This window comes from Bombina bombina, chromosome 4 (genome assembly GCF_027579735.1).
Source record: "Bombina bombina isolate aBomBom1 chromosome 4, aBomBom1.pri, whole genome shotgun sequence".
NCBI classification, from domain to species: domain Eukaryota; kingdom Metazoa; phylum Chordata; class Amphibia; order Anura; family Bombinatoridae; genus Bombina; species Bombina bombina.
This window is the reverse complement of record NC_069502.1, coordinates 207627126-207648719: the sequence shown is the minus strand read 5'-3', so window position 1 is coordinate 207648719 and position 21594 is coordinate 207627126. Positions and strand designations below refer to the sequence as shown.

Sequence of the window (21594 nt, the reverse complement as noted above, 5' to 3'; positions counted from 1 at the left end):
ATACACTCTTCCATTAGGCTTTACTCATGAAAGCACCATAGCAGACCTGGAGGGACACTACCTGATAGTTAGGGGGCAGATGCTGGACACGGAGGTAACTCTCTGTAATATATATGCCCCTAATGAAAACCAACACAATTTCTTCAGATATATTTCCCAGCTTCTGACACAGTGGTCACAAACTAAAATCATACTTGCGGGGGATTTTATCACCATGGTTCCACAAAAATCAGTCAACAATGTCCCCTTATTTAGCAAACAACACAGACACAACCGGCTGGTTAAGTCAATACAGGACTCACTTGTGCCACACACTATGATCGATACTTGGCACACACTGTATGGGATGAAGAATGATACTACTTTTTATTCCGCAGCACATAGATCTTACATACGGTTAGACTATATCTATGTTAGCTAGATTCTCCAACCAATGCTACAAAATTCAAATATACACTCCTGTGTTTGGTCAGACTATTCCATCATATCATTAGAACTAGGGGGGATGCGAGATATTCAACGAAACAGGACATGGACATTTGATCCAACTCTTTTGAAAACTCCACAGACACATGATAACATTTTACAATCATTGGTAGAGTATTGGGGAATAAATATAGATACCACAACCAATCCCATATGCACCTGGGCGGCACACAAGGTGGTGATGCGTTGACTGCTCATTCAGGAGAAAGCTAGACTGAATCAAAAATACAAAAAACAAATAAGACAGCTTCATGAATAGGTGGAAAAACTAGAGAGACAACATAGACTAACAAGGAGAGTAGCAACATTACATACTCTCCAGACTAAGAGAGCCATGCTGGCAACAATCCTAAACTCGCAGGTGGCGAGGGCAATCCAAAAGCTTAAAGCTCATTATTTCGTCTACGCTAACAAGCCAGATAAGTATATGGCCCATAAACTTAGGGAGAGTTGTAGAACCTTAGCAATCCCTCCTATAGAGACAGAACAGGGGTTGACGACATCCAACCCACAGACGATAGTGGACACGTTCACTACATTTTACAGTGAACTATATGACAGGAAGAAGGTCACTCACAGCAAAGAGACGGATACTCACACTAACGACTTTCTCACAGACTGCCCACTAAAATCACTTACTAAAGACCAAAAAGATAGTCTTAATGCTCTGATCACCAACTTAGAGGTATTGAGAGCAGTAAAGGATCTGAGCCCTGGCAAGGCGGCAGGCCCTGACGGTTTTCCAGGGGACTATTACAAATTGTTTCGTAGCACTTTAATCCCTCATTTAACCAAATTTTGTAATTATGTCCTGGAGGGAAACCCCACCCAGAGGGAATTGCTGCTAGCAAAGATAGTGGTGATTCCCAAACCCGAGAAAGATCATAAAAAATTCCAGAATTATCGTCCAATTTCACTAATTAACCAGGACTTGGAACTTTTTACTAAACCATTGGCTAATCGCTTCAAATAATTCTCCCCGGTTTGGTACATCCTGACCAGGTGGGATTTATTAAAGACAGAAAAGTCCCGGACAATATACTCAGAATCACCAACCTAATTCATAATTTAGGGGGACAGCGGACGCCTTCTCTGTTATTATCGATGGATGCAGAGAAGGCGTTTTGACAGAATAGACTGGATAAATATGACTTCTGTTTTACACAGGATGGGTTTTGACGGCTCCTTTATGACAGCAATTCGAGCAATCTATTCTTTACCTCAGGCCCAGGTGACTGTGGGAGGCTATAAATCTGGTACCTTCCCTAGTCTTAATGGCACGAGACAGGGTTGCCCTCTGTCGTCTCTGTTGTTTGCGCTTTGTATTGAGCCATTGGCAGCTAGGATAAGGATGCATCCAGACATAACGGGAGTTAAAATAGCAAATTTGAAAAACAAACATGCCCTTTTCACGGATGACATCCTACTAATGATTACAAAGCCTCTCATATCCTTACCTAATCTATATGCAGTATTAGACTCTTTTTCGGCTATTTCAGGCTATAAGATTAACTCAGATAAATGTGAAGTTCTCCCCATAGCCCTTCCTTGCCAGACTCAGAGACTGTTAGAACTAAACTTTGACTTTAAGTGGATCAAACATACACTTAAATATCTGGGATTTAATCTCCCGCTGCAAACTCAACATTTGTACAAATACAGGGAGTGCAGAATTATTAGGCAAGTTGTATTTTTGAGGATTCATTTTATTATTGAACAACAACCATGTTCTCAATGAACCCAAAAAACTCATTAATATCAAAGCTTAATAGTTTTGGAAGTAGTTTTTAGTTTGTTTTTAGTTATAGCTATTTTAGGGGGATATCTGTGTGTGCAGGTGACTATTACTGTGCATAATTATTATGCTTAATTGGTAGTAGGCTTTCGAGCCTATACAGCTTGGAGTAAGACAACATGCATAAAGAGGATGATGTGGTCAAAATACTCATTTGCCTAATAATTATGCACACAGTGTATAATTATCCCCAATTATTTTGACAGATCAGAAAAGACCTTCTGAAGTGGAGCAAGTATAACTTTTCCTGGCTAGGTAGGATAGCGGCAGTAAAAATGAACATTTTACCCCGTCTACTTTATTTGTTCAGAGTGCTCCCTATAGCAATTGTCAAATCAGATATAGAAAAGATGCAAAGAGAGCTACTAGCCTTTATCAGAGGGACAAAATCAGCTAGGATTTCTAAATCTTTAGTTCACCAACATAAATCATTGGGGGGGGTAGGGGCCCCAAACCTGATGGACTATTATAGGGCAGCTAGGTAAGCGCAAGATGCCATGTTACTAAAAAGGTTGGAGGAAAACATTTGAATCACTTTAGAGGCAGAGATAGGGGGATGGGGGGACCCAGACTCCATTCAATGGGACAAGAAGCAGACCAGAGCTAGCGGACAATCCCCGGGGATGCTCACGGTTGAGCTTACAGTTAATCTAGGGACAAAAAAGGGGAAGAGAGAGGATACTCTTCCAAGAAATTCCTTGTTAATGCTAATCAGATACTTACTACAGGGGGATGCATGTAAACACCTCCAGAAATGGGAAAACAAAGGCTTATATAGAGTGGCAGACATTCTAGAGAGTGGGTCGGTTCTGTCATTTTCCAGGAGACAATTGCATCTTTGAAGCTACACTGGTACCTTTATTTACAGTTGCAGTCCTCCCTTCAAAACTTCCTTAAAAAAGCACCAGGCAAGGTGTCCACTGTGTTAGAGGTTTCAAGCGTAAGCCCCCATAGATTCAAACACTCCATATCTAGGCTCTACGTGGCCACTCAATCCCCCCCAAATACATCTAAAATGCACATAATAATAGCATTGGAACGGGAGCTAGACATAACCAAGGAAAGAAAGGAGAGGGAATCACTTTTACAGTTGGGACACAAAGGCCTTCTAAGCGTAGACATAAAGGAAAACACTATGAAAACCGTTTTCCGATGGTATTTAACCCCAATTAGAACTTCTCATATGAACCCCCAGGGGGACGAACTGTGCTATAGGGGGTGTGGAGAGAGGGGTACATATAAACATATGTGGTGGGAGTGTGATGCCATACACAGATTACTAATATTTTTTATATAAAAAAAAAAGTGTTATTCATTTAAATAGTGTAAGGAGCAAAATAATATTATTGTATTTATTATTAAATATATCTCTGTAAGAGACCTGCCAGGACCACCATCTGAGGCTGCGCCAAACCATCTCCAGTCTCAATAAGTCAGTTGCTGCTTCCACCCAGCTTTGGGGGCCCATTTATCAAGCTCCGGCTGGAGCTTGAGGGCCTGTGTTTCTGGCGAGCCTGCAGGCTCGCCAGAAACAGCAGTTATGAAGCAGCGGTCTAAAGACCGCTGCTCCATAACCTGTCCGTCTGCTCTGAGCAGGCGGACAGAGATCACCACAATTCAACCCGATCAAGTACGATCGGGTTGATTTATACCCCCCTACTGGTGGCCGATTGGCCTTGAATCTGTAGGGGGGCAACGTTGCACCAGCAGCTCACAAGAGCTGCTGGTGCAATGCTGAATATGGAGAGCGTATTGCTCTCCGCATTCAGCGAGGTCTGGTGGACCTGACAGATCCGCACTGTCGGATCAGGTCCGCAAGACCTTTGATAAATATCCCCCTCAACAGTAACATGAAGGCAGACAAAACACTGCACTCATGAAAATAGGAGCTTCTCTCAGCATACTCCCATGTCACTATTTCCTCAAAATTTTAACCATCCAACCTCCATTTACTGATTTTGGTCACATGACTAGTACTATACACAGAAGAAACAGTCTGTGTCCTCCACATGAAAACTTCCTGAAAAAGTTCCCACTTCTTAAAAGGGAAATTAAACCGAAATTTACTCTTTTATGATTTAGAAAGAGCATGCCATTTTAAACAACTTTCTAATTTACTTCTATTCGCTAATTTGCTTCATTCTCTTTGCTAAAAAGCATATCTAGATAGGCTCAGTAGCTGCTGATTGGTGGCTGCACATAGATGCCTCACCCATGTGCATTGCTATTTCTTCAACAAAGGATATATAAACAATAAAGCAAATTAGATAATAGAAGTAAATTGGAATGTTGTTTAAAATTGTATTCTCTATCTGAATCATCAGGAGCGGAACTACCGTCGGTGCAGCGTCCAATACTGCGACCAGGCACCCAGGAGAGGGGTGGGCGCTTCAGCAAAAACAAACTTTTTTTCTCAACTTTTATGCTGCCATCAGGGGGTGAAAGCTGTGACTCCAGTAAGGGGCCCTGGACTGGGAGGGGCCTGGACCCCTGACAGTGCCAGAGCGCCATTAATCCGGTGTTTCTAGGCTCTTTCTATGCTAAATGGCTGGAAACTACATGTTCCAGAATGCCATGCAACAAATACCAGCAAATCAGAGGTGGAGGGCGGAGCCCCCACCCAGAACTGCACAAGAGTGAGTTGGGAGGAGGAAGCAGCAGGAGAGTACTACCTAAGGTTTCCATGTTAACAGCATGGGCTGAGATGGGACAGTAGCAGCTGCTGCCTTTCCTGTCAAGCATGGCAAGTCCAGGGCAAGGCTCCTCCCCCTCTAGCTTCAGAGTGTCACTGTGGCCGCGTTCGGGCAGCGCTCAGGAGGTAGTGGAGGCGCTTCACTCCCAGCAATGACGTGGCGCTAGGTGACGTCACAAGCAAGGGAGCTTCGAAAAAACATTTGCATGCGCAAAGGGATCTGCTGCACAATAATGGACTGTGCATGCGAACGTTTTTACTAAGCTACCTTGTATTGTAGCTGCCTGCCGAGAATGAATTCCCCAGTCTCTTCGCAAACATCGTAACTCTGACCCACCTCCATTCAGCTGCTCTCAGCTCAGCCCCTGTAGCTTATCCTGCACTAAGCACTTAATAGGGGTGGGTCAGAGTTGCGATGTTTGCCAAGAGACTCGGGAAATCATTCTTGGCTCCGGGGATCAAAATCAGCAATTCCCAGAACCCCGCCCACACATCTCTAACCCGCCCACACAACGATCGCCAGCTCACCCCGTGAGGGAAATACACAATGCTTGAATGTCAGGTCTTTGTGTTTATATACATATAATATGATTTTTTTTGTGTGCTCTAGATAATGTAGCCCATTTCTTTTCACTTCATACGCTACGTATGAAGTGAAAAGAAATGGGCTACATTCTCTAGAGCACACGAAAAATCATATTATATGTATAAAAACATGGCAGCCTCCACAGCAACACATGTGTGGAGGCTGCCATGTTTCCAAGCATCTGAGCTTGCTCTGAAAAGTCCCAGCTTTTCCAGCACACTGGAAGCACTGGGACTTACGTCACCAGAGCGCTCAAAAAACGCCAGCCATCTCACTTGCAAGTGTGAGAAAAATGCTCCAAGCGAGTTCCAGTTCGCTTGGAGCGCTGCCCGAACGCAGCCTGTAAGTGACAGAAGGCTGATAAGCAGCACTAGGTTTGTTACCTATGGTCATTTGTTAGGGCAGGCTGAGGCTAGAGCCATGTTCCAGCATCTACTGTGAGACATGGTCCATGGATCAGAGAGGAGATTATTATTCTGTAGCTATGAGACTCTGTGTGATTTTTAAGCTGATCCATTTGATCCATGTTTTACCGCAGAAAATACATAATATTAATCTTTATTAAACCACTTTCCTGCCTCATTATAAAATAGTACTTCTGAGGTTTGTATTAAAGGGGCACTGAACCCAAATTTTTTATTTTATGATTCAGATAGAGCATGCAATTTTAAGCAATTTTCTAATTTACTTTCTAATTTACACCTATTATCAATTTCTCTTTATTCTGTTGCTATCTTAATTTGAAAATCATGATGTAAATCTTAGCAGTCAGCCCATTTTAGGTTCAGCACCATGGATAGCGCTTACTTATTGGAGGCTTACATTTACCCACCATGAGCCATCCTGCAATAACCTTTTTTACCCCTCCGGTGCAGAGAGAGCCTCTCTGCACCGGCCATAGATGGTTGCTATAGAGAGAGGGGGAGGGAGCGGGTGGGAACCACTCTACTACGGAAATTTTTTGTATGAAAAGTGGGATAAAGGGGGGTGGGAAATAAAAATAAAATGTGTCTAAGGGATATGGGAGGGGGTGGGGGGTTGATCTTTGAGGGGGAAGCTACACTACAGAAACATTTTTTTAAATAAAAAGAAAATCTTTTTTTGTAAACTGTGTACTGGCAGACAGCTGCCAGTACCCAAGATGGCTCCTAATAAGTTAGAGGGGGAGGGTTAGAGAGCTGTTTTGGGGGGATCAGGGTGTTTGGGAGCTAAGGGGGGATCCTACACAGCAGCATATGTAAATATGCTAAAAAATAATAAAAAAAAAAATGAAAAGATAGCTTTAATTTTAGTACTGGCAGACTTTCTGCCAGTACTTAAGATGGTGGGGACAATTGTGGGGTGGGGGAGGGAAAAAAGCTGTTTGGGAGGGATCAGGGGATGTGATGTGTCAGGTGGGAGGCTGATCTCTACACTAAAGCTAAAATTAACCCTGCAATCTTCCTAATAAACCCCTTCACTGCTAGCCATAATACACGTGTGATGCGCAGCGGCATTTGCGCCCTTCTAATTACCAAAAAGCAACGCCAAAGCCATATATGTCTGCTCTTTCTGAACACAGGGGATCCCAGAGAAGCATTTACAACCATTTGTGCCATAATTGCACAAGCTGTTTATAAATCATTTCAGTGAGAAACCTAAAGTTTGTGAAAAAGTTTGTGAAAAAGTGAACAATTTTTTTTTATTTGATCGCATTTGGCGGTAAAATGGTGGCATAAAATATATATTAAAATGGGTCTAGATCAATACATTGGGTTGTCTACTACACTACACTAAAGCTAAAATTAACCCTACAAGCTCCCTAATTAACCCCTTCACTGCTTGTCATAATACACGTGATGCGCAGCGGCATTTAGGGGCCTTCTAATTACCAAAAAGCAATGCCAAAGCCATACATGTCTGCTATTTCTAAACAAAGGGGATACCAGAGAAGCATTTACAACAATTTGTGCAATAATTGCACAAGCTGTTTGTAAATAATTTCAGTGAGAAACTTAAAATTGTGAAAAATTTAACGATTTTTTTAATTTGATCGCATTTGGCGGTGAAATGGTGGCATAAAATATACCAAGATGGGCCTAGATCAATACTTGGGGTTGTCTACTACACTAAAGCTAAAAATAACCCTAGAAGCTCCCTACATGATCCTTAACCCCTTAATGACAACAGTACTTTTCCATTTTCTGTCCGTTTGTGACAAAGGCTATTTTTACATTTCTGCGGTGTTTGTGTTTAGCTGTAATTTTCCTCTTACTCATTTACTGTACCCACACATATTATATACCGTTTTTCTCGCCATTAAATGGACTTTCTAAAGATACCATTATTTTCATCATATCTTATTATTTATTATAAAAAAAATGATAAAATATGAGGAAAAAATGGAAAAAAAAACACTTTTTCTAACTTTTAGCCCCAAAATCTGTTACACATCTGCAACCACCAAAAAACACCCATGCTAAATAGTTTCTAAATTTTGTCCTGAGTTTAGAAATACCCAATGTTTACATGTTCTTTGCTTTTTGTGCAAGTTATTGGGTCATAAATACAACTAGCACTTTGCTATTTCCAAACCACTTTTTTTCAAAATTAGCGCTAGTTACATTGGGACACTCATATCTTTCAGGAATTCCTGAATATCCCTTGACATGTATATATTTTTTTTTAAAAGACATCCCAAAGTATGAATCTAGACCCATTTTGGTATATTTCATGCCACCATTTCACCGCCGAATGCGATCAAATACAAAAAATCATTCACTTTTTCACAAATTTTTTCACAAACTTTCGGTTTCTCACTGAAATTATTTACAAACAGCTTGTGCAATTATGGCATAAATGGTTGTAAATGCTTCTCTGGGATCCCCTTTGTTCAGAAATAGCAGACATATATGGCGTTGCTTTTTGGTAATTAGAAGGCTGTTAAATGCCGCTGTGCACCACAAGTGTATTATGTCCAGCAGTGCAGGGGTTAATCAGGGAGCTTGTAGGGAATGTGTAGGGTTAATTTTAGCTTTAGTGTAGTGTAGTAGACAACCCAAAGTATTGATCTAGGCCCATTTTGGTATATTTCATGCCACCATTTCACCGCCAAATGCGATCAAATAAAAATAAATTGTTTCCTTTTTCACAAACTTTAGGTTTCTCACTGAAATTATTTACAAACAGCTTGTGCAATTATGGCACAAATGGTTGTAAATGCTTCTCTGGGATCCCCTCTATTCAGAAATAGCAGACATATGTGGCTTTGGTGTTGCTTTTGATAATTAGAAGGCTGTTAAATGCCGCTGTGCATCACACGTGTATTATGTCCAGCAGTGCAGGGGTTAATCAGGGAGCTTGTAGGGAATGTGTAGGGTTAATTTTAGCTTTAGTGTAGTGTAGTAGACAACCCAAACTATTGATCTAGGCCCATTTTGGTATATTTCATGCCACCATTTCACCACCAAATGCGATCAAATAAAAATAAATTGTTTCCTTTTTCACAAACTTTAGGTTTCTCACTGAAATTATTTACAAACAGCTTGTGCAATTATGGCACAAATGGTTGTAAATGCTTCTCTGGGATCCCCTCTGTTCAGAAATAGCAGACATATGTGGCTTTGGTGTTGCTTTTGATAATTACCGCTAAATGCCGAAGTGCATCACACGTGTATTATGACTAGCAGTGAAGGGGTTAATTAGGTAGCTTGTAGGGAGTTTGCAGGGTTAATTTTAGCTTTAGTGTAGAGATCAGCCTCCCACCTGAAACATCAGACCGCCTGATCCCTCCCAAACAGCTCTCTTCCCTCCCCCACCCCACAATTGTTCCCGCCATCTTAAGTACTGGCAGAAAGTCTGCCAGTACTAATATAAAAAGGTATATTTGTGTTTTTTTTTATAGCATATTTGCATATGCTGCTGTGTATAATCCCCCCTTAGCCCCCAATATCATGGATCTCCCATCAAACAGTTCTCTATCCCTCCCCCTCTAGCCTAATGGGCGCCATCTTGGGTACTGGCAGCTGTCTGCCAGTACCCAGTTAAGTAAAAAAAAAAGATTCTTTAATTTTAAGCTACTTTCTGTAGTGTAGCTACAACCCCCCCCCCCTCCCAGAACCCTTCGATTACTTTATAAATACAATTCCCCCCCCCCCCCCTTTTCTCCCAATGTATTATTTTAGTTTTCTGTAGGTAGCGGTTCCCACCCGCTCCCGCCCCGTGCACGCGCCCACCCGCCACCCCCGTGCATGTGCCCGCGTCCGTGCACGCCTCCGGGTACTCCCGCCTCCGATCCCGCCCCCCTCCACATGATCACGGGCCCATTGCAGGCCGCCCACCCGCCTCCCTGTTGCGCTCCCACCCACCAACGATGCTCCGGTGCAGAGAGGGCCACAGAGGGGCTCTCTCTGCATCGGAGGCTTGTAAAGGGATATTGCAGGATGCCTCCATATCGAGGCATCACTGCAATACCCTCAGAGCTGCTGGAAGCGATCGCAATCGCTTCCAGCACTCTGTTAGACAACTGACGTACCAGGTACGTCTATTGTCATTAACTGCTTGTTAATGCATGACGTACCTGGTACGTCAGTTGTCATTAAGGGGTTAATTAACCTCTTCACTGCTGGGCATAATTCACGTGTGGTGCACAGTGGCATTTTGCGGCCTTCTAAATACCAAAAAGCAACGCCAAAACCATATATGTCTGCTATTTCTGAACAAAGTGGATCACAGAGCATTTACAACCATTTATGCCATAATTGCACAAGTTGTTTGTAAATAATTTCAGTGAGAAATCTAAAGTTTGTGAAACAATTTGTGAAAAAGTGAACAATTTTTTTTATTTGATCGCATTTGGCGGTGAAATGGTGGCATGAAATATACCAAAATGGGCCTAGATCAATACTTTGGGATGTCTTCTTAAAAAATATATATATACTGTACATGTCAAGGGATATTCAGGGATTTCTGAAATATATCAGTGTCCCGATGTAACTAGTGCTAATTTTGAAAAAAAAGTGGTTTGAAAATAGCAAAGTGCTACTTGTATTTATGGCCCTATAACTTGCACAAAAAGCAAAGAACATGTAAACATTGGATATTTCTAAACTCAGGACAAAATTTAGAAACTTTTTAGCATGGGTGTTTTTTGGTGGTTGTAGATATGTAACAGATTTTGGGGGGGTCAAAGTTAGAAAAAGTGTGTTTTTTTCCATTTTTTCCTCATATTTTATATTTTTTTTATAGTAAATTATAGTAAATTATTAATTAAAGATATGATAAAAATAATGGTATCTTTAGAAAGTCCATTTAATGGCGAGAAAAATTGTATATAATATGTGTGGGTACAGTAAATGAGTAAGAGGATAATTACAGCTAAACACAAACATAAGCAAAATCAATTTAATTCAGTCAGAGGACTCTAACTTTCTAAATAACCAACACATCTAATTTCCCAGATTGTTATAGATTAAATATGCCCCTGTTTACGCCCATATATGCCCCTATATACTCCCCTCCACTCACAAAATGTATGTGTTTGTGGCTTTGATGTAAAAGAGGTTGTGCATGACAGTGGCATTATGGGCAATTGTGTGCTTAAAGGGACATGAAACCCACATTTTTTCCAATTTTCTTCTATTATCTAATTTGCTTCATTCTCTTCATATCCTTTGTTGGAATGCATATATAAATTGGGTCAGTAGCTGCTGATGGTGGTAGAAGTAAATTGGAATGTTGTTTAAAATTGTATTCTCTATCTGAATCCTGAAAGAAAAATGTTGGGTTTCATGTCCCAACCCCCCCAGACACCAGGATATATATATATATAGTCCCGAAATAAAGAGCACTCACCAGGACCTGGTGAGTGCTCTTTATTTCAGGACTTTAGATTGGCACTTTATGACATTGGATGCACCCCAGGCAGTTGTCTACATGGAGTGAGTGCAGAGTTCATCTGGAATTATATATATATATATATATATATATATATATATATGTGTGTGTGTGTGTGTGTGTGTGTGTGTGTATGTGTGTGTGTGTATACAGCACAGTCATATATATATATATATATATATATATATATATATATGTGTGTATACAGCACAGTCATATATAAATATATGTGTGTGTGTGTGTGTATACAGCACAGTCATATATATATATATATATATATATATATATATGTGTGTATACAGCACAGTCATATATAAATATATGTGTGTGTGTATGTGTATACAGCACAGTCATATATATATATATATATATATGTGTGTGTGTGTGTGTGTATACAGCACAGTCATATATATATATATATATATATATATATATATATATATGTGTGTGTGTGTGTGTGTGTATATACAGCACAGTCATATATATATATATATATATATATATATGTGTGTGTGTGTGTGTGTGTGTGTGTATACAGCACAGTCATATATATATATATATATATATATATGTGTGTGTGTGTGTATACAGCACAGTCATAGATATATATATATATATATATATATATATATATATATATATATATATATATATATATATATATGTGTGTGTGTGTGTGTGTGTGTGTGTGTGTGTATACAGCACAGTCATATATATATATATATATATATGTGTGTGTGTGTGTGTGTGTGTATACAGCAGAGTCATATATATACATATGTGTGTGTGTGTGTGTGTGTGTGTATACAGCACAGTCATATATATATATATATATATATATATATATATATATATATATATATATATATATATATATATGTGTGTGTGTGTGTGTGTGTATACAGCACACACAAAAAAAAAAAAATTTCTGTGTTAAATGTTGAAATGGTTTTTTATTCAATTTACTTTTTTTTTGGTGGGGGGGGATTCTTGTACCTAGGCCCTGTGGTTTCTAGTTACGCCTCTGTGAATCATGAAAGAACATTTTTGGGGTTTTATGTCCCTTTTAGTTAAAGTTAGTTTTATTACAATGAAAGTTTTACAGACAGTACCAGTCTGCCACATTTCAACCATAGGTTATGATTACAGCCTCTAAAAAGTAAAAAATCATAAAATTGAGTTGTAACTGCTATAACTGTAGTTATAAACTAGATATTATTGGCAAAGATTACAATATGCAAATATGCATCTTTGAAGTGTACTATTGCTTGCAGAACAACCCTGATTAGTGTCAGAGATTCTATTTTGAATTAGTAGATGCTTATATGCTTGTGGCTGAGGGTCTAATGCAATGAGACGTCTTTCATGGAAACCACAATAGGTGTTTGAAGAAACAAAGTATTGTTCTGTACAAAACAGATGTGACTAACATTTTTGGGGAAACATGCATTAATTCTGTAAAGTAACCATTCCTTTTACATCTAGAACCCAAAAATCTGAAAATTTGAATATCAAGACTTCTAAAATCAACAACAAATATGCTCCACCTGGAGATCTCTGGGTAGGTATAATCTCATACTAACATTGCTTGTATGATGGTTTTTTTGTTCTAGCGTGTCCTCTCCCTTGTGTTTGAGGTATCCAATTATGAATATCTTGAGGAGCTAGACTAAGAAAAGAAAGTTGTAAGAACTGACAATAATTTGTGTAAATAAGTGCATGAAAAGCATGGAATGTAAGTGCAGTCCAGTCAGCATATCACCCTCTAAAGGTAATCTGCAAGTATGTTCTGTGGAATAGGCCCCTACTGACAAGTGTTTCAAAGTATAATTCTGGCCATTGGATTTCTCACTAAGTGTTTTGTGTTAAGCTTCAAGTCGGCAATACCAGCTAACAAGAAAGCTGTGTCCAACTGGCTGTAAGTCCATGAGAAATACATAGCTAGAAGTAGGTATTTAAAAAGTGTTGGGGTTACATTTAGCCGCATAGTTAAGGGACCCAATTTGGTTGCCTGAAAAGGTACAGAAAACACGCACCTTTTCTGTCTAAGTAGTAAAAGCCTATAGCGCTGCCATAACAGTGTAATATTAATATTGCAGGCTCCACACCCTTACCCAGCTCTGGGCAGAACATAGGAAGTGCTTAGCTGATCTCTGCACACAGTCATGTATACATATAGAGGGAGCTGTCCTGAGTACTGCCTGCATGTAAAGTACAGGACGATACAAAATTAGATGTACCTGAACTGCTCTGGGCATAAGATAAAAAAAAAGTAGGTGCTACTCATATTTAAGACCTACTTTCAGTAAGAAACCCACACATATATATATATATTTATTTTCTTCAGGAGACACAGCAGTTTTAAACTATACCATTATTTTATGTACTGTAATAATAAACAAGGTTATAAACAACCAGACCATAAGCCTGCCCAGAGGGCAGTCTATTTAAATAAACTACAAACCCCAAAGCTAAAATTACACAAAATAAAAAATGTAAAATTACAGAAAAAATAAACAAAGCTATCCAAAATAAAAAAAAATAAACATAAACTAATACCCCTATAAAAGATCCCCCCAAAAATAAAAACACCCCCTAATCTAATACTAAACTACCAATAACCCAAAGTTAAACAGCTCTTTTACCAATTACCACCCACCAAGCCCCCCGAAAATAAAAAAGCCTAAAAGTAAAAGAACCTAAACTACCCATTGCCTCTAAAGAGGCATTTGTATGGGCATTGCCCTTAAAAGGGCAATCAGCTCTTTTCCAGCCCCAAAAACCCTAATCTAAAAAAAAAAAGCCACTCCAAAAAATAGAAAAAAAAAGCTTAAGACTAAGCCCCAAATAGGTACTCCTGAAGTCCGGCGGAGAAGGCCTTCTTCCAGGCGGCTCCATCATCTTCTATCTTCATCTGGAACGAAGGCGACATGGAGCGGAGGTGCAGAGCTGTCTTTCCCGATGCATGGATCCTCAGCGGCGGCGGTCCTCAGCGGCGTGGAGGCTCCTCTTCATCTGATGTCCATCGTACACTGAAGATTGAATGCAAGGTACTGCATTCAATTTGGGGTACCTTGCATTCCTATTGGCTGAAATTTTGAAATCAGCCAATAGGATTAGAGCTACTGATATCCTATTGGCTGTTCAAATCAGCCTATAAGATTTCAGTAGCTCTCATCCTATTGGCTGATTTTAAAATTTCAGCCAATAGGAATGCAAGGTACCCCAATAAATATTGGGCACCTTGCATTTAATCTTCAGTGTGCAGCAAACAATTGCATGAAGAAGAGCTCCACGCCGCTTTGGACCGCCGATGAGGACCACCTCTGAGGATCTGTGCATCGGGGAAGCCAGCTCCGCACCTCCGCGCCGCCTTCCCTCCAGATGAAGATAGAAGATGATGGAGCTGCCTGGAAGAAGACCTTCTCCGTCTGACTTCAGGAACGGTGAGTACCTATTTGGGGGTTAGATTTAGGATTTTTTTTAATTTTTTGGGAGTTTTTATTTTTAAGATTAGGGATTTAATGGGCTTTTAAAAGCGCTGAATGACCTTTTAAGGGCAGTAAAATAGCTGAATGCCCTTTTAAGCACAATACCCATACAAATGCCCCTTTAGGGGCAATGGGTAGTTGGTTTGTTTTTAGTGTTTAGTTTTTTTTTTATTTAGAGGGGTTTGGTGGGTGGGGGGGATTTACTGTTAGGGGGGACTTAGTATTTTTTAAACGCAAAAGAGCTGTTTAACTTAGGGCAATGTCCTACAAAAGGCCCTTTAAAGGGCTATTTTTAGTTTAGATTAGGGGGTGTTTTTATTTTGGGGGGGCTTTTTTATTTTATAGAGATTAGGTTTAAAAAAAATATTTTTGATAATGTTGTTTATTTTTTTCTGTAATGTTAGACTTTTTTATTTTTGTAATGTTAGATTCATTTTTTGTAATTTAATGTTAGGATTTTTTTTATATTTTTGTAATTTAGTAGTAATTGGGATTGATTTAGGGGGTGTTAGGTTAGGGGGCTTAGTAATTAATTGAGTTATTTGTGTTGTGGGGGGTTGGCGGTTTAGGAGTTAGTAGGTTAATTAGGTTTATTGCGATGTGGGGGTTTGGCGGTTTAGGGGTTAATAGTATAATTAGTTAGTTGGCGTTGTACGGTTTGGCAGTTTAGAGGTTAATATTGAAATTTATTTAGTTGGCGTTGTGGGGGTTTGGCGGTGTTAGGGTTAGGTAGTTTCTGTTGTGGGAGTTTAGCGATTTAAGGGTTATTTTTTTGTTAATACTTAGTACGGGTGGTTATGTTTATTTATTTTTTTTATACTTTGTGCGGGTGGATAGTTTTTTTTTCTTAATACTTTGTGTAGGCGGTTCGTTTTTTTTAATTTTTTTATTTAATGCGGGCGGTTGTGTGTTTTTTTTTTTTGTAAGGCTTTGTTTGCCTACCACCGGTATGCAGATTCGCTGCATCCAGGTGGATTATAGTATAGATAGTGTACATGTGTTTTTCACTTAAACTCTATAATAAAAAGAAGGGCTTATTTTCATATTAATAATGGCTTTTTAGTATAGTTATGTAACATTGATCTGCACATAGATCTCCCATGAGCCTCTTTTCAAATAAATGGACATTTATTCATGCCAGGTGATCACAATTTCCACAGTAATCAAGTAAAACTTATATAGAGAATTTATTCTAAAGAGTGGCTTCTGGGGGCCCTTGTGGTTCGCTAGGTTCTTTTGATGAGCTACACATCGAGGCTCCCTTCCTAATAAGTATTTTTATTTTATTTATTATTGTGCTTAAACTGTATACCACCAAGACACACACTAATTGAAAGAACAGGTGTTTGCTGTTTAAAAGATGGGTCTTAGGGATTTATAGGGCTTAAGTATCTGATATTAAGGGGTTTAAATACACCCATCCAGCTCCCTTAAGCTGACATCCCCTGATACCCTGTGATGCCAAACCACTTGGCCAACAGCGATGCGGGGGTAAGTGCAGGGACTTATTTATAAGAAGATTGTGTGTGTAAATTCAATAAAATTGTGTTAAAATTTAAAGGGATAGTAAAGTCCAAATTAAACTTTCATGATTAAGATAGGGCATGTAATTTTACATTCTAATTTACTTTTATCATCAAATTCGCTTTGTTCTCTTGTTATTCTTGAAAGCTAAACCTAGGTAATATGCTAATTTATAAGACCTTAAAGGCCGCCTCTCAATGCATTTGACAGTTTTTAACAGCTAGAGGGCGTTAGTTCATATGTTTCATTTAGATAACACTGTGCTCATGCATGTGAAGTTATTTAAGAGTCAGCAGTATATGCCTAGGTAATTACAGAGGTAAAAATTATATTTCTATAACAATGTTGGTTATGCAAAACTGGGGAATAGTAAATATAGGGATTATCTATCTTTTTAAACAATAACATTTTTGGTGTTTACTATCCCTTTAAGTCTTGAGAGTGCCCTCATCTTATTTTAATTCTCAGGGATATAAGACCAATACACTGTTGGCCTGATATTCAAAATCTTACTTCTCAGGTGAGATATTCTAAAAAGTCTCGTTGGTACAACGAGGCCCTTAAAAAGAAATTAATAACACACATTTTATCTTGAGAAATCTTTATGTTGCTATATATTGTTCTATGTGTGAAACAGAGACTCCTACAATACAGTACAAGGTCTAAAACAATCCCAAAGATTTGTTGTGATTTCTCTCCATTCCGGCAAGTTTTTAAATATCAGGCCTTGCATAGAATGTGAAGTCCTAAGCACATTGTGTGTTATACTTACATTGCACTGCTATACAGTCTGGAAGGGAAGTACTGCTGTTTTTTTCAATGGGATATGCATGAGCAATTACTTGCACACAATACTGACTCCCACTTTCCATAGCGCCTAAGTGAATTTCATTGACATTGCTAGTCAAGCTGTATTCCTACAAACAAGAAATGAAATACAGATTATTAGGGTATGGATCTGAATGTCCATAATACACTTATATTCACAAGGTAAAACTAGACAACTAGACGTATACAAGGAGTTAGCAGCTTATTGTCAACATTGTTGGAGGTTATTTCGAATAAAAAAAAAAACAACAATAAGAATCTAGATAATGTCTGTCCTCGTGTATTTCTTAAAATGTATTTTGTTGGGGGCGGAGCCAACCACCGAAGCAACTAGAGGCATATTGTAGGAGCTCCTGGATTCTGCACTGATTATTTGAGTTTTTAGGGTCAGATTTGCAGTATATTTTGGATCCATCACCTAGATCTCAAGCTGCAGATAAACATTGCAATCTCAATGGAACCAAGAATATACTCTACACTTTATTTCTGAGCTCCTGCTTATTCTAACTAACAAGGTAGTAGCAGCTGCTACAAGAAGACGCTAATTTTGTTGGAAAGAACCTTCCCTACCTACAATGATGGAGAGAATGTCCGAGGATAGTCTGTGTGACTTGATAAGAGATCACTTTGGGGACTTATACGCACTTCTTACACAATGGTCTGAACAAATTACACAACGACAGGCATTCCAAGATGGCGCCGGGTCTCGGCTGCAGTATATCTCTCTACCAAAGCCATGTGATGACAGTGCCGACAACTGGGGCCTGCTGGTAGATACTGTGAGTGCAAGAATGGTTATTGCTCCTGAAATGTATCCACCGGATGATTGTGAGCAGCCCAGTAAGCACCATGGTCTGGAGTTTGCACAGCCGGACTGTGTGGAATCCCCTGGAGCTATGAAAAACTACTACACCTATGGACGGGAGCCGTGCAGCATTAAAGTGCCCATAGAGGTGGGAGGCTGGTCAAGCATAGCAAAGATTGTAGATGGAACTTGTGCTAACAGCGTCCCTCCAGTTGTGATTAATAGGCGACACCCCACATGGCACAGTAAGCTGCCAATGCCGCATATAAAGAAGACAACGGACTCTCATTATTGGAGTGTCATTAAGATTTCTTCTCAGGTTGTAACTGGTATTGGTTAAGCAGAGACAATTCTAACGCTCTTTTATAGAACTCTAATCTCATTTTATTTTTGATGAGAGACTATCTTAGCATCAGCTCTGTTAAAATGCATATTTTATTTTTATTTCTACTGTTATGTTACAATTTCAAGTTAGGTGGCTTTTAAGTTGAGTAAATATATGAATTCAGCTGTTTGCAATGTCACATGCTCTACAAATATGTGCTCCTTCCTGATCCCCATATATCTATTGTTGTTGTGCATCATAGCACTATCCACATAACTCACAGGTAATAATTCATATATCTCTTCATATGCACCTTTGCCGGAACATGAGGGGGAGATCCCTAAATCCATACTAGGTTCATTATATCTTAGATTGGCAGCTATAAGCTCGGCCTCTATTGTTTATTCATCCTAAGGTGTTTAATATGCTTGGATATGTTTTTTCCATTATTCTTTGAGAGCTAGTTGGGTAGCCTAATAATTGCCATAATGATACCCTCTTATGCAGATCATACTCCATATCAGCTATATCATCTAAATGGTGCTTGCTTAGAATCCAGCTGATTAAACTTATGCCCTTAATATGTACTGGGCATTTTCCTTCCACATACGCTCAAGACACATATTAGCCAATTTTAAGTGAAAAATGCTGCTGCTTTATGTGTGTGTACCCCAATGTTGGTGTTATTATATAATATTACTAGAGCCAGGTGTGAGACATTATTGAAATATATTTCACTCGTTCTGCTGGGCTGCCTGCGGCCGAGGCGGCCTAGCATATACACCATATATGTTTATAGTTCTATTTTGAGGTATCTTATATACAAAACTGAAATATAGTCTCCTAGACCATCTTTGTTAAGGTATAAATCAGCAGTGTGTTGATCATTATGTCTATCTCTGTAGCAATATAAGAATATACTTTCCCAGTTGGGTTAGGCATATGATTTTTTAATATTTTGACCCTTTAGTAATCACGAATCTCAGTGAAACCACCCCGCCCCCCTAAACTTTTTGTTTATTTAATAAACATAGGCACGTAGATTCCACAGAACCACCCCCCCCCCATTTAACTTAAAAAACTAGTATCCCAACTTTAAGAAGCGAATATTCATATAATGTGACTTAGATGAGCTGAGAGCATGCGGTATAGGAATACTACAATGACCAATAATGATATTGCTTTTTAGGTACCGCTAATATATATGGAAGGTGTGACAATATTGTTGTTGTCAATCTAGATCAACATCTCCCCATAGTTTCATCATCATACCCACAATAGCAGCTAACCAATATACTTAGAAATTTTCCATAGCCATGTTCGGTTGTTTTGTCTTGCTCTGAAATAGCAATATATGTGTTGGGATGTAATATTGAGATACAAAGTTAGTCCATTGAGAAAAGCTTATAATAATCTTTTAACTATATTTGTAATTTTTTAACAGTTAACTGAAGTTAAAGCATTGTCTGTGGTCTAATGATGATAGGAGCTCCTCAATCAGCCACTCTGTTTAGCTTAGCTTTCATACCATATTTTCAACTTTTTGGCATATGCTATCATAGTTCTGTGATATAACCTATCAACGCATACTAGTATAATTCCCTTGACATGACATGACAGAACACTGTAGATATATATTCTTTTATACTCGAGCTTCCCCCAGCCAAGTTAACTCTATTTCTTACATGCCACATGTGACATTCTACAGGACTCTATATATGAGACATAGATAGGAAACATATTAGGCTACTTTTGTCAGAGATAGATTCCCCTCCATCACAGTTACAATTGATTAACTTTACTCCATAAGTTGTTTGGCTCCGTATCCCCCCTAAGGGTTTTCCCCTTAGTCTTCGTTTACTAATATAAACTAAGGAACACAGATTCCATTGCATTTTCCTTTCCCTTATCATATGATTGATATAACATAGCGGCCCATAATAGTTCCCCTCCTATATAAGAAAAAATTAGGAAGATATAGGCTGTGAGTGTTAGTAAAATTTAAACATGGGTCCTTTGAAATTACATTTTATCTGGCTAGATTTTATGTGAAACTACATTTTATACACTCATATGTCTTGAAGGATATGTACTGACTCACAAGAACTGTATTGAACGTAATTTGTTTATGATGCACTGTATATTGTGATGTTTATTTTAAAGTTCCTCAATAAAAAAATGTAAAAAAAAATGTATTTTGTTAACACTCTTCTATCTATGATAGTCATAAACTTACTTTGATATGACAGTTATAGTTAAATAAAATAAATACCAACATTTAATTGCAGCTGTAAACTTTTATGAATAAAATACCTTTTACATTAACCATTACAATTGACTAGTTATATTTTAAAAGTAACTTTGCATGTGTTAAACACATAATTATATGTAAACAACAGTGCAATGATAAAATGCTAGAGCAACGCATGTTAATGCATTTTCGTTTTGCCGTTTTATGTCCCTTTAAGCATTTGAAAAACCCTAGTGAGTATGTTTTCTGAATTACCTTAGATTGTGGTCAATTAACGGGACCTCAATATTTTATCAGAAAAGTTTTGTTACGCACAACGAAACAACTTTGTGATATACTTATTTATATTGCCCCCTTTTGCATTTAATTTATCGCTGAAAAGTTAGGATTTTCTAATTCACAGAGCTGATAATGGATCCTGCTGACGTCTCAAGCCTAACCCTGCTACATATATTTTCATAACTGGCTTTAGATGATAACAACTGTAAAACAACATACTTTATACTAGCATTATAACTGTGGCTAACCTAGTTGCCTGCAGACTAAAAGCCCAGATTGACTCCTCAAAATTAGAACTGGTAAGTAGAGTTTTGATATTGATACATAATTAGAATTAAAAGGGATTTTAATTCAGACTTGGCTGATATGTTATTCTACAGTAACACAACAAAAATGTCTTGTAATTAACTAGAGGATGTTTACTGTCCCTTTTAGTAATGGGTTTGTGCACTGCCCTAAGCAATAACTATTTAGTATGTATCAGCTTCAAGCAAGTTGCACCATTCCCAAGCATAATTTGGTCACCCAAGGGTCAATTGCAATCTTTCTGTTCATGTTTAATATCAGCAGCATTTTGGCTCCAGATCTGTGCTTATCATGTTCTGAGTGATCACAAACCAAGAAATAACACTATTTCCGTATCAGGAAAAGCTCACAT

The 21594-nt window shown here is 38.6% G+C and overlaps 1 protein-coding gene across 2 annotated transcripts in view; it reads right to left on the bottom strand.

Annotated features, from left to right (window-relative positions):
* The window catches only part of IL20RB (interleukin 20 receptor subunit beta), a 133818-nt gene that overhangs the window by 8237 nt on the left and 103987 nt on the right, over window positions 1–21594 (bottom strand). For both annotated transcript variants that reach the window (XM_053709758.1, XM_053709757.1), the window contains exon 5: window positions 17221–17365. In XM_053709758.1, coding sequence (XP_053565733.1) covers window positions 17221–17365 — 145 coding nt within the window. The remainder of the gene's footprint in view (window positions 1–17220; window positions 17366–21594) is intronic.